General features: G+C 36.5%; 1 protein-coding gene across 1 annotated transcript; it reads right to left on the reverse strand.

Moving 5' to 3' along the window:
* Positions 1-806: 806 nt before the first annotated feature.
* On the reverse strand, positions 807-9,472 carry si:ch211-149k23.9 (germ cell-specific gene 1-like protein). The gene is made up of 6 exons (XM_056475823.1): positions 9,200-9,472; positions 6,651-6,839; positions 3,989-4,036; positions 3,690-3,842; positions 2,872-2,983; positions 807-1,249 (listed from the first exon to the last, which is right to left on the reverse strand). Exons 1-6 carry the CDS (start codon positions 9,393-9,395, stop codon positions 877-879), a joined length of 1,071 nt encoding a protein of 356 aa, XP_056331798.1. The 5' UTR covers positions 9,396-9,472; the 3' UTR covers positions 807-876.
* Positions 9,473-14,088: the final 4,616 nt, after the last annotated feature.

Below are 14,088 nucleotides of genomic sequence, written 5' to 3' on the forward strand. Positions count from 1 at the left end.
GGAGCCCTCAAAGCATGTGCATTTAACTGTTCAGTTCTTCTGTGCAGAAAAGGGAAACTACAGACGGTGCAAAAAAAAAGCTGACAGGGAGACAACCCACCTACTTCTCCTGTGATTATAAAAAGGGTCTTTAGTTCTGGGGGACATACAGAGTGCCTGACGTGTCCTCTTGGATAGCATTGTACAACTAATAGGACATATTTGTGCGACCCAGGACCCTAATCAAATTATCCATTTGTACTTAATAAATTACTAATACTTTTGATATTGATCTCCACCTCCTGAGTTTGTGTTGAACTCGCATGGAATTTTAGAGCTATATTAGCTAACTTCAACTTATTATAATTATTTACTATCCCTCATTTTCCCTCTTCAAAATATTATTTGATTTACTATTTTTGGCCCAAACTTGATTCCAACTTTAAAAACATCATAGTATTGGCTGGATTTTTATCAGTGCGGTCAACTTTTTGAACGTTCACTGGATTTTAAAATAACCCTTCATTTGAAATATATTATCGCAGACTTAATAAAAGTCTAATGGGTCAGCTAGCCCTCTGTGTTCTGTTGGTTGACCACATAATACACTTTTTTTTTAAAACGACAGGCCCGGGAGCGGGGTTTAGATAAAGTTGTAGGATTTGTGATGTCACAAATCCAGTGAGAAGTTTTTGGAGTCCCTACCAAGCCTTAAAAGAAAATACCTCCCTGAACTTTAAACTTTGAGTGCTCTAACTTTAAGGATGCTGTTTAGCAAACAGCAACATAACACACTAACTAAAGATAAAAAAGTCAAACCATATTCAAGCACCCCTTGTAGAATGACAGAATTCTCATTTTTGGATGAACTAACACTTCAACTCACATTATCTTCTTTTAGCAAGGAGAGTCAATTCCATTCATGGTCAGCTTCATCTCATCCATTTCCCTCTCGCAGTCTTCACATGAATCTGATCCGCATCCTCCAACCAGTACCAGAGTGGGCACATCCCCCTGCTGCACCAGTCCCATGCTCCCATCTGATGCCCACACAGAGTCGATCATCCCATTGGGACACTGTAAAAGGCCGCTGACGGAGTACAGGCCGCCCCCTGGCACCACCTCATCATAGGATGGAGCGTGGGTTGTGGCGCGGGCCTCCTCTAAACGAAGCCTCTGGCGGTGACGCATCTCAATGATTGTTTTAGTGTAAGAGTTGAGGGTCATGACTGCAGCACCCATGCAGCAACTGAAAGACACCCATGCCAACCTGGAAGAGGAGAGGTGAGTGAAACAACCAGGAAAAAGAAAGGGGATATTAAAAAAGTTAACAGGAGTTTGTTTCCTGAGTCTTATTAATGCAATGGGATAAATGGGATTCTTCTCACAGTTCTGACTGTTTTTGGAAATAAGCTCATTTACAACTCCCATGAAGTTAAACAGTTGAGTTTTACCATGTATAAAACAATTCAGCCGATTTCTGGGTCGAGAACTTTTAGCTTAGCTTAGCATAGATCATTGAATTAGATTAGACCATTAGCATTGTTTTAAAAAAAATTTAATTTTTCCTATTCAGAGTTTGACTCTTCTGTAGGTAACGTTGTGTACTAAGACTGAAGGAAAATGAAAAGTTGCTATTTTCCAGGCTGATATGTCAGGGAACTATACTCTCATTCCAGAGTAAATGCTAATTTTTGGGTGAACTGACCCTTTAAGCACAAACCTCACTAATCATGTTAGTAGCTTAATATGGTACCTATTGAGATATTGATTATTTAATTGTACTTTAGTATGATCTTATTCAACATAATACTACCTAATTCTACATATTCTACCATAAAAGTCTAAAAAGCATTTTAAAACTAAATACCAAAACTAATAATATGCATCAGATTAAGAGTTTGTTTTGGCAAAGTCATGGTTTATTAATATTGAGACTTGTAGTTTAAATTAAAGGGTGATCATAATATTTGATCATTTATGCCTCATTATTTGTAGTAAGAACCCACAATAGCTCAGAGATTGCATATGATTACAACACTGGATTGGTGCTAAAACTTTAAGTAAAGCAAATGTTATTCTCCTAAATCAGAGATGCCCAAACTAGGGCCCGCGGGCCAAAGTTGGCCCTTTGTATCCTTTGATTTGGCACGCCAGAGGTAAAATGATTGGAAAGGGTTGGGTAATGCCTTCAACAGAGATTGCCATTTCTTTTTTAATGCAAACTTTGTTTGTTTTATTGTTGAGCTACAAAAAAAAGCTAACTGAAATTTAATGTTTCTATTAAATGTTGTAAGTGAATCAGATTTTTAAAAAACGTACTTACTGTCACGTAACGAATAGGGCACAGAGCAGAAGACATCAGTGTGCAAATCAAGGCAAAGGCAGTTCAGCATGACTAGTGTATTTAGCATTAAACTTGACTGTTTTATAAATGCATTTTTTTATTGGTTTTATTGTAATAAGTTTGTTAAAATAATACACATTTTCAAAAAAAGTTATTTTGATTTATAAAGATTATGAAATAAATTAGGAAACTACCCATGGCAACTTTAATGTAATACAGGTTGCTATATTTAATTTCAGCCCACAGCTCCAAAACAAGTTTGGATATTGGCCCTTCATGAGAAAAAGTTTGGGCACCCCTGTCCTAAATGATCAAATTTTGTAGCTGTGCTAAGCTAAAAGTGCCTATAATCTAATCTGTAGTTAAATTTGTAGGCTCTGGAGCGGTTCACTGGACCCAAAAGTAATAAAAAAGAAAAAGATTCTACAAAATTAAGAACGATCTAGTTTCATTTCATAATTTTAAGTACAAATGAAGTATTCCTTAATTCAGATCACATTCAAGTCACATTTTATCATACATATATTGTGTAAGCATATACTCACGCAAATGACCAGCCATAGTCCCACGTCTGAGGCCTCCAGTCTTTGGGCCCCACAATCACAGTCAGCTGAAATACGGTGGTGTACATCATATGAGCCACCATCCCTAACAATCCTGAAACATGGAAGCAGATCGTGACGCAAACAGTCTTTAAAAAGTAATTAATTACTAATTGCATCATTTAAATAGTCTAATTACTGTTTCTGAAAAGTAATTTAATTACTCAAAAAGGAATTTAATTACTTGACTGAGTATTAAGTCAAACATCTTTTAGTTAAACATTATCTGTATCATAACAGGAAACATTGACACCATATTTCATGTAATACATTGTATTTGACTAATGTCTTACTCGGTTTACTATTTTAGGCAATCATCTAAATAAATGTAACTTTATTTAGTTAAAAAGATAATTATTCTGCAAAATATATTTGGATAATAATATACAGATATGTTCAATTTATTTACAGTATTTCAGGCAAGTAACTGTAACTGTAATCAAATTACTTAAAAATTAGCAGCAATCCATTACTTTTTTCAGTGGATGAGTAACTGAATTACTGTAACTAGTTACTTGGTAAATAATTACTGTACATATAACACTGATATAATGTAACTGTAATTAATCCTTTACTTTTCAGAGTGGATAGGTAAAATAATTGTACAGTAATATAAACAGTACAGTACACTAGCTAGTTACCTTTATAACTAATTACACCCTACATAGAATGTGATTCCTCTAAATATCAGTAGGACAATTATCCCCAGACTGCATTACCCAAATGTACCACAAGAGAGCACTGTTGCGCCGGTCTCTTACCTGAGAGCACAGTGCACATTGCAGCGAATGCGTTGATTTTGAGCGCATGCATTTCTTTATGGGCACACAACACCTCCACCCACATGAGCAGGAAGCCTATGCCCAACAAACTGATGTACATGAACTCAGCGACCATTGACAACCACAGCACACCTGCAGCAGGAAGAGAGGAGCACAAACATGTACTGTTTACTTATTTGAGTGCATGTAGAGTCAGACTTAAAGGCTCACATACACCTACAAAATATTATATATCATTACTATGATATCGTTATGTAATTTTGCATGGATCATCTTACCATGAGTCTCTCCAGGAGTGAGATCCATGAACCGACGACATCGTTCTCCTGAAATGTAGCAAAATTAAAAAGAGTGAACAATGGAATTAAAATGTCTAAAACAACACAATTACTTTGACAGGGGAATGGTATCCACCTTTTTATAAACTTGCCCATTACATTTAAAATTATGGGTTACATTTTTGGTTCAGGAACTTCCATTCAAAACAGAAACTAATAGTTGAAGACAATATTATTAGCCCACCTATGAAATTTGTATTATTTAAAAAATATTTCCCATGTGATGCTTATCAGAGCAAGGACATTTCACAGCATTTCCCATTGAGTTTTTCTAGAGAAATTTTTATTTCTTTTGATTTTGGATGGATGGATTAAAAACTGCTACGGTCAATATAATTAGAGTTACTAATGGCCCGTTTCCACTGAGTGGTGTGGTATGGTTTGGTATGCTGTTATGGCTGTCAAAAGGTACCAAAAAGCGTACTGTACCGTAGCACTTTTTGGGTATTCATTTGCGCAGCCGAACGCTATCGGTTTACAGAGAAATGTCACTAGAGCGTAGTCAGGAGAATGAAAACAAAGGCACCGCCATTTCTAAATACACAGCTGAGACATTACACCATAATAATATATACATATAGTCACGAGCCATGGTCTACCCGAGCTCAAACAAACTTTACTTTGACATGACAGACATTGACTGAAACTTTCTGTCGTACACCACACCCACCAAAAGGGTACCATTGATACCCTTTTGGCAGTGGAAACACAAGCCTGATAAAGGTGACCCGTACCCACCCGTACCATACGTACTGTACCACTCAGTGGAAACAGGCCAAATTAGACCTGACAGAGGCACAAGAGGAAAACAACACTAAAAAGACAAGGTATAATCAGGTAAATGAGGTGGGAATCAGGTGAAACAAGTAAGTTAACATGGGGAGAAACTGGGTCACGGACACAACAAAAACACAAAGAAGACCACAACAATCCTGACATTATGCCTCCCATTGAAAAGGTGCTTCTTTGTTACTACCAGCAATATTCAGAGGGGGGGACAGCCGAAGAAGAAAGGCAATGGCAAAAAAGTAAAGAGCCCAGGAGAAGACAGAAGAGAGCAGACCAGACAGTGGGAGCAGCCAAAAAGAAAATTGAAGGGACTTGGAGGAACTGGGTGGAAACTGCAGAGTTTCAAGCAGTAGGAGTCAGATGAGACCACATCCTTTCTTAATCCACGGTGGAGCCAACAGAGGAAGGAGGAGACATGACTACAGGGGGCCGAATTACATGGTATTGTAACAGCCCATGGTACATACAAAAGCTGATAATCCATGATGATGAGGTGATGTAGGAGAAACTGGAGACCTGAGGTGGAGCCAATGGCATTGTTAATCTATGTAGAGGGCCCTGAAGAGTGACCAAGGACTGAGGTGGAGCTGGAGGGATAGCAGAGTCTGTTGGAAGGATGAGGTGAAGCCAAAGGAGGGGAATCCCAAGGTGCAGGATTGTCAACACCAGACCATAGGGATGAGAGAGCACAGTGGAGCCAGTGAACTGATGGGTCATGGTTGAGAAGTAGGAGCCAGGAGCCATGGTGTAGCCACTGGGACAACAGGACAAGCTACAGTCCAGTATTCTGAGGCTGTAGGTAGAGATAAGGGATCCTCAAACTGAAACACCAATGTAGACTGGCAGACTAGCGGCAAGCACACAACATGAAGAACCAGGGTTGAGTGGACGAGCTGCCAGACAACATTGGGAAGGAGCAAGGAGAAGGTATGATTTGGGCATTTGAGACTCTCGGGAGGACTTTACTCAGGCATGATAATTTCAGACAGTTTAAATGACAGTGGGAGAAAAGGGAGTAAATATCTCCACAATTTCTTTTAAATCCATTTCACACTGCTCCAGATCTTCAACCAGCTCACCCTCAGCCATCTTGAAATGGGCAGAGGTCACTTGCTTCAGCTTTCTCTCTAGGTATCCCTAGGGTAGGCACTGTGTGATTTCCATGCTATTATAGCAAGGTACCAATTCACAATGTACGGGAAGATTGTGTGCAATGTAAACCCAAATCTCATGATTACAAAATTTAAGGTTCAGTTGTTCAGCAGCAACTTGACTGTTCATACTATGCATATAAAATCTTGAATAATTTGTCCTATACAAATAAAACATTGACTGAACACTAAATATTATGGCAACCTGCTGCTCAGATTTTTTCAATAGTATCTGGATGCAGCCTTTATGATGCAAGCTGAGATAGCATTACTCAGCGATGCAATGTCAGACACAATGCACTCAATGGAGTGAGTGACGTGACTGTGACGGGTAGGGTTAGGGGTGGGGTTAGATAAACACATTAAAAAGCATTGGATGCAGCTCAGATTGCACTGCACCAGGTCTGCATCCAGACCTCTCTCGATTTTTTGGGCGGTTGGCATTGAGGAGGATATGCTAGCACTTTGCTAATTCATATCAGCTAGCAGTTTTTATAGTAGCTAGTGGTCAATCTTAAATTTGATTGTACAGGAAAGAGCAGCATGAACATCCGGCCTATTTCTTTTTGCAGTCAATGGATGAAAAGATGAGAGGTTATGAAAGAAAATGACAAAGGGACAGACTCTTTTATTTTAATTCTCTTGATGAGACATTTTCTTACCATCAGCATGTTTTTCACAAGACTGCCAGAATCCTGTGTGGAAATATCTGAAGGTGTACTTGTCTTCTCCCGTCTCCCAGATGTACTGCACTGCATTGGCTAATTGCCTTTGGCGAATCCTGGCAAGTTCCTCTCTCCGCTTTGGTGATAATGTTGGTAATGGGCCCCGTGGGTCCGGGGTGGGGCTTTCTGAGAAAAAAAAGATAACCAATTAGCACAATAGCCACCTGAATGAGTGGACTGTAGCTTGGGGAGGTTTCATTATTTGTTTGAATTGCTTTGCTTCTCTACGTACACATATTCTAGAATCCTCAAAGATGAGTGCATTAGTGCATTAGTCACGTTTATTTCTGACAATTTCCTTTTCATTGTCTTGTTTTATGAACAAACATTGTTTTATGAATAAATATGAAATATGCACTTAATCACATCATTCAAAATATTAGCTCTTTTTTACTGTTTCTGCAGGCAACCATTTTATAAATCACCACTTATTGAGTCTTTCACTCAATCAATGTGTTCAAAAATTGTTGTAACATTTTAGTTTGGGTAACCAACTTTCACTTTTAACCATTTGGTTATTAGCAGAACATTATCAACATGTTCTCTACTTGGTAGTACTGATTATTGCCTCTGTATTACCATATTTCAGATTCCGTTAGAAAATGAGAGATATGAGTTAAGCTGCGGTCACACTAGAGTTTGACCATGCAAAATTCTGTCGTACAGCACTGCGAAAAGTGGCGGAATTTAACAAGATGATTAGACATTTTGATCCTCGATTGGTCTCACGCAGCCAAGTGATGCAATTTCGCAGGTTAGATTTCACCGAAACTTGACGCACGACCTTGCGTTTCCGGTTTACCGCATTCGCGTGCGTATGAATGGAAGTCTATGGGGAGAAAAGTTTGAAAAGCCCACTCAGGTTGGTCTGTCTGATGTGATTGTTCTATGCACGATTTGATTTGACAGGAATAACAATAATAATAATTCATTACATTTATATAGCGATTTTCTAAACACTCAAAGTGCTTTACATATTTTGGGAGGAATCTCCTCAACCACCCCAGTGTGCAGCATCCACCCTAATGACGCAACAGCAGCCATATTGTGCCAGACACACCACACACCAGCTGATTGGAGGGGAGACAGAATGATGAAGCCAAATATGATATGGGGATGGTTAGGAGGCTATGATGGACAGGCTATGATGAACAGAGGTCATTGAGCAAATTTGGCCAGGATGAAACCCCTACTCTTTTTCGAATTCTGGGATTTTTAACGACCACAGAAAGTCAGGACCTCAGTTTAACGTCTCATCTGAAAGACGCCACTCACTGAGCAGTATAGAGTACCCATCATTAAACTAGGGCGTTAGGACCCACACAGATTGCAGGATGAGTGCCCCCTGCTGGCCTCACTAACACCACTTCCGGCAGCAACCTATCTTTCCCTTGTGGTCTCCCATCCAGCTACTGACCAAGCACAGCCCTGCTTAGCTTCTGTGAGCCACCATGTGAGAGTTGCAGAGAGCTAGCTGCCGGAATAACACAGGACTAATTATTGTACTTAGCCAATAACCTTAAACAAGAGAAATAAACATCTAAAATAGTCATTGCAGGTTGAAGGAAAATAGTGGAGTAAAAAAATGATACAGAACTAAAAATATACTCGAGTAAAGGTATAAAAAATTATTTAACTACTTAGTCAAGTACAATTTCTGCGAACAATTCTAAAATAAAAAAATTATAATTAAAAAATAAAAATAAAAAATTACACAATTACAGTAATTCGAGTATTTGTAAATCATTTACAGCCCTGATTGTTTTTAAGAAATGCTGTAGTGTAAACAAATACATAGAGAGTGTATTTGTTGGACAATTATATGATCCTTAAGTAAGATTAGGCAGTCATTCTACCAGGATGAAACATTAAAGGTGAATGTCTTTGTGATTGACTTTGTGCACAAAGCAATGTTCGGAAGCAGAGTGCAGGCTCCTGCAAGGCACATACAGTACGCCTGAAGTACTGGGTTCAAGTAAATAAATGCAGAGCCAGCCATTGTTTTCTAGTGTCATAGCTTGTGTGTTTCGCTGCTGACTGTAATGTCTGTATGTAATATGCTGTAATGCCTGTCGCTTTTGTTATTAAAGTTGAAAGACTGATGTCACATTGAATTTTTTATTTTTTATTTATTTTTTGTTCCTTTACTGGACTTCCGTCTTGGGACCATTGCTGTTTATAGAGACGATCAGAGTGCTCTTAATTGAAAATATCTTTTCAATCGTAAGGTCTCAGGGGATTGAAATGACCCAAGGGTGAGTGGCAGAATTTTCATCTTTGGGTGAACCAACCCTTTCAATATTCATCCAACTGATATAACTGTTTTAGCAGGCTATACTAGTAAACTGTAGTTTTTTTATCAAGGAGTCATTTGCTCAACCAGTTGGTTCACAAAACTTCTTATTGTTAAGTTAATATTTCGTGGAATGTCACACTTTTGTTGCCAGACTGCTATTTTACACACGTAATATGACATGGGGTCATACCTGTAGTGTAAGGCTCGCTGTCGTTTTGTCCGCAGTTCTTCATCTTGACAGGTGAAAGGCAGAGAGGTTTGACCACCTTGTGCGTTCCCTCACACCAGTAGGACGTACAGAAGGCCAGCACAGATAAAGCGAGGGCGAGGGAGGTCAGGATAAGAGAGAGCAGGGAACGAGAGCGTCTGGACATGTGCTCCAACATGCTAACCAATTAGAAGGCAGAGCTGGCTGTATAAAGGGCAATCCGGGATGATTGAGCAAAATATGTCTTTTGGGATGACAAAGGAATTGAGAAAATGCTATAATGCAGAAATGAGTAAGAGATCACTATGGCAGATGGTAGGATAAATGAAGATGTGGATTTATTAAAGGAGAGGGTCAGATAAGGGAAGAACCTTGATAAGAGAGGGAAGAACAATATAGGTTACATGCTTATACATTTAAACACTGTACTTGGCAGTACAACTTAAAGGGATAAATTTATCATTGTTTACTCACCCTTTACTTATCACAAACCTGCTTGAGTTTCTATCTTCTGTTTAACCCGAAAGAAGATATTTTAAAGAATGTTAAAACAAGGAACCACTGACGTCCATATTATTTGTATTTCCTACTATATGGGTGTCTTTTTTTTTTCCAAAGTATCTAATTTTGTGTTCAACAGAATCTCATAAAGGTTTGGAAACACTACAAGGTGAGTAAATAGAGAGTAATTAAAATTTTTGGTTGAACATAAAAAGTGTAAAGTTTTTTTTCTTTTTAAAATTGTTTTAAAATGTAATTTTTTTTTTAAAAGTTAGATTATAAAACTCCTCACTCTCTTGCACCCTTATTTTTTTATTTATTATATTATTACTTATATTTTTTATATTACGTTATTACATTTTTTTTACTATAACCAATTGTGATACAACACAAAGCATCACCGAACTTCCTTTAACTAAATAATCTTGAAAATTAAACTAATTAATTAAAACTATTTAAACTTAGGTCAAATCGGGCCTATGTTCACAAAATTTCTTTCACTCCAGATAACACCTGTAATTATCTTTTTTTTATATATTAAGAAAACACCACATACAAAACGATATAGCCCTGTGTGAAAACCTGGTTGGTGCCACCCTTGGCAGCAACAATTGAAATCAATCACTTTCAATAACCTGCAATGAGTCCGTTACTGCAATGTGGAGGAATTTTGGCCCACTCATCTTTGCAGAATTATTGTAATTCAACCACATTGGAGGGTTTTTGAGCATTAACCACCTTTTTAAGGTCATGTCACAGCATCATTTTAATTGGATTCGGCTCAGGTCTTTGACTAGGCCACTCCAAAGTCTTTATTTTGTTTTTCCTTAGCCATTAAAAGAAGTGGACTTGCTGGTGCGTTTTGGATCATTGTCCTTCTGCAGAACCTAAGTTTGCTTCATCTTGATATCATTAACAGATGGCCAGACATTCTCTTTCAGGATATTTTGGTACACAGCAGAATTCATGGTTGTATATATTACAGCAAATCTTCTAGGTGCTGAAACAGCAAAATAGTCCAAGACCATTACCACCACCACATTTTACTCTGCAGTGTTACTTTAACACCGCAAATAATGGGACACACACCTTCCAAAAAGTTAAACTTTTGTCTCATCAGTCCACAGTATTTTCCCAAAAGTCTGGGGGGGTAGTCAAGGTGTTTTCTGAAAAAAATTAAATATATTTCTTTTTGTTCTATTTTTTCAGCAGTGGTTGTTGTCTTGGAAATCTGCCATGCAAACTATTTTGCCCACTCTCTTTCTTATGGTGGAGTCATGAACACTCACTTTAACTGAGGCAAGTGAGGCCTGCAGTTCTTTGGATGTTGTGGAGCATAGTTTAGCTCCAAGCCACACCTGCTTAATAACCTTTAGTAGTCTTGAGCACCTTGATTAGTTGCACCAGCTGTGTTTGATTAGGGTTGGAGCAAAACTGTGCAGAGCTGCTGCCCTCCAGCAATCGAGTGTGGAACCTATGTTGTGGGGTCTTTTGTGACATTTTGGATAGTCATTTGGATAGTTCCTGATTAGCATACAGAGATAATGGGTTCAAATCCAGGTTTATGGAGCTATAGATGTAACGTGTTTTGTTTTAACATTGGTTTGATATCCGAATGAACACTTTGTGAATAAATGTGTCTTGTTTTGGTCATAAAAAAGGAACATTATTAAAATACGCTTCGGTATCTCGACACTGTGTTGAAACGTCAGTTTAACCTCAGCCATCCCTATAGTGATAAACCAGAGTTATGTTTAAACCGAGGGGTCAAACGCTTTTTCAAACAGGGCTATGTAGTTTTGTATTATATTTTCCCTTAACAATAAAACTTTAATTTAGAAACTGCATGTGTTTACTTGTGTTGTTTAATACTGAATATTATTTAAATTAGTTTGATGATTTAAAACTTTAAAATATGTCAAACATGCAAAACAATAAGAAATCTGCAGTTTTTCACACCACTGTATGCTGTCTTGATTAGTGTAAAGCGATTTGAGAAAGGAACTTTAAAAGTTGTTATAATACATCGTAATACTTTAAACAAAATGAGATGATCATTTTTTTTTCTTGTATTTTATGCAAATAGGTACTGAATACACCGTGTAACATAACAAAAGTTTAGAAAGTCAAAACTGAATATAACGAAACGCAAATGAAATGGTCCAAGAGTGTACATAGCCTTGAAACATAAAACAGTATACAGTTGAAGTCAGAATTATTAACCCCCTAAATTATTAGCCCCCCGGTATATTTTTTCCCCAATTTCTGTTTAACAGAGAGAAGATTTTTTTCCCAACAAATTTCCAGACATAATAGTTTTAATAACTCATTTCTAATAACTGATTTCTTTAATCTTTACCATGATGACAGTAAATAACATTTCACTTGATATTTTTCAAGACACTTCTATACAGCTTAAAATGACATTTAAAGGCTTAACTAGGTTAAATAGGTCAACTAGGCAGGTTAATTAGGTCAACATTAGGCAAGTTATTGTATAATGATGGTTTGTTCTGTAGACAATCAAAAATATATAGCTTAAAGGGGCTAATAATATTGACCTTAATGGTTTTAAAAAAATTAAAAACTGCTTTTATTCTAGCAAAATAAAACAAATAAGACTTTCTCCAGAAGAAAAAATATTATCAGACATACTGTGAAAATTTCCTTGCTCTGTTAAACATCATTTGGAATACATTTTAAAAAGAAAAAAATAAATAAATCAAAGGGGCGAATAATTCTGACTTCAACTGTATAAATGATTTAATAAAACATATGATACATAAAACACAGATCAATTGCATATGCCTTACAATATGCTTTACTTGCCATATCATTGTAATATTTACTCTTTAAAATGCTGGATTACTTTAATCTAAACTTGGGTAAAATGTGGACAATCCAATCATACTTTTGTGTGTGTATGATCTATTTTTGGGTTCATGAATCCCCAGTGTATTGTAAGCAGTTAAACTGTTCTTCAGACAAATCCTTCATTTTCTGCACATTTTCTTTATGTTTGAACCATTTACAACAGTGACTGCTTTTAAAGACACCCATCCACTTATATGCAACTGTTTATTTTTAATTTAAGTGAAAAATTCTAACGATATAACAACAATTCCATTTTTTTTACTTTTTAATAAAATAATGACACGCAATTCTATATCATTTGCCTTAAAATGATATTGTTTTCATTTAGTGCTGCCCTTCAGAAAAAAGTACAATTTACCACAATCATCCAGTTTTATTGAATAGATTCTTAACACATTGTGTTGTTTAAACTGAAAGTTCATCCAAAAATAAAATTTACTCACTATTTAATTAATTTACTTAATAGGTTCCAATCCTTTGCATTTCACTCTTTTGATGGACATAGAAGATATTTTGAAGAAAGCAGAAAATTCGCAATCATTAACTTCCATAGAAAAAAACCCCAAATACTATAGAAGTCAATGTTTACAGGTTTTTGCTTTCTTTAAAATATCTTCTCTTTTTTTGTTCAACAGAACAAAGAAACTCAAACAGGATTAAAACAAGTAAAGGATGAGTAAATGATGACAGAATTTTAAGTTCAAAAGCTTATTTAGGACAACACTAAATAAAAAAAAGTTAATTATTACTTACAGTTTTTACAAGAGGTTATGTATAACATTGGGGTTCTGCAGTGTTTGTGAAGGTAAATTATAATCACAAATTTATGTAATAATGAATACTGAAGAGAACACAATAGTTTAATATGCTCCTTATGAACATATATAGACCACATATAATGAGTTCAATCAGTTAAACACTTCAATACATATAAATTACATTAAAATAAGTATTTAAATCCAATACAAGTGTCTATATTTTCTTAAATTGAGATGCAAGTACTTGGAAAGCAAATTTACACTTAGATATGAAAAAATGTTGGTCGGAAAAATTTGATCAGTTCCTCCAAAAAGTAGATGTTATTAAGAAATGCATCCTAATAGAAGAATAATTATTGCATTGAAAAACAATAAAACACAAAAAATATATAAATTTTTTGCAAAGCATGCACCATTTAATGCCATGACTTTAAGAGTGCACGATTTTGTGCTCTGGTTTAAGACCTTAAATTGTGGGAGGTAAGAATTAAGACCCATTTAAGACCTTAGACCTCACAGAACTGTAAACACGAGGTATACAAACATGTTTATGTAATGCGACAAAAATGACACCGGACTATTACTGATGTTCCCCAACGCATCATTCAGTACACCACTGAATGGGATTTAAAAAATGAGAAAAGAGAGAGAATTCAAAGGATTACGCTCGAAGTTACGTGATGAAATTATGAGTTAAGCCCTTGCATTAAGTCTAACGTTACTTGTAATCCTCTAATA

Source organism: Danio aesculapii, chromosome 16 (assembly GCF_903798145.1).
Source record: "Danio aesculapii chromosome 16, fDanAes4.1, whole genome shotgun sequence".
Classification (NCBI taxonomy): Eukaryota; Metazoa; Chordata; class Actinopteri; order Cypriniformes; family Danionidae; genus Danio; species Danio aesculapii.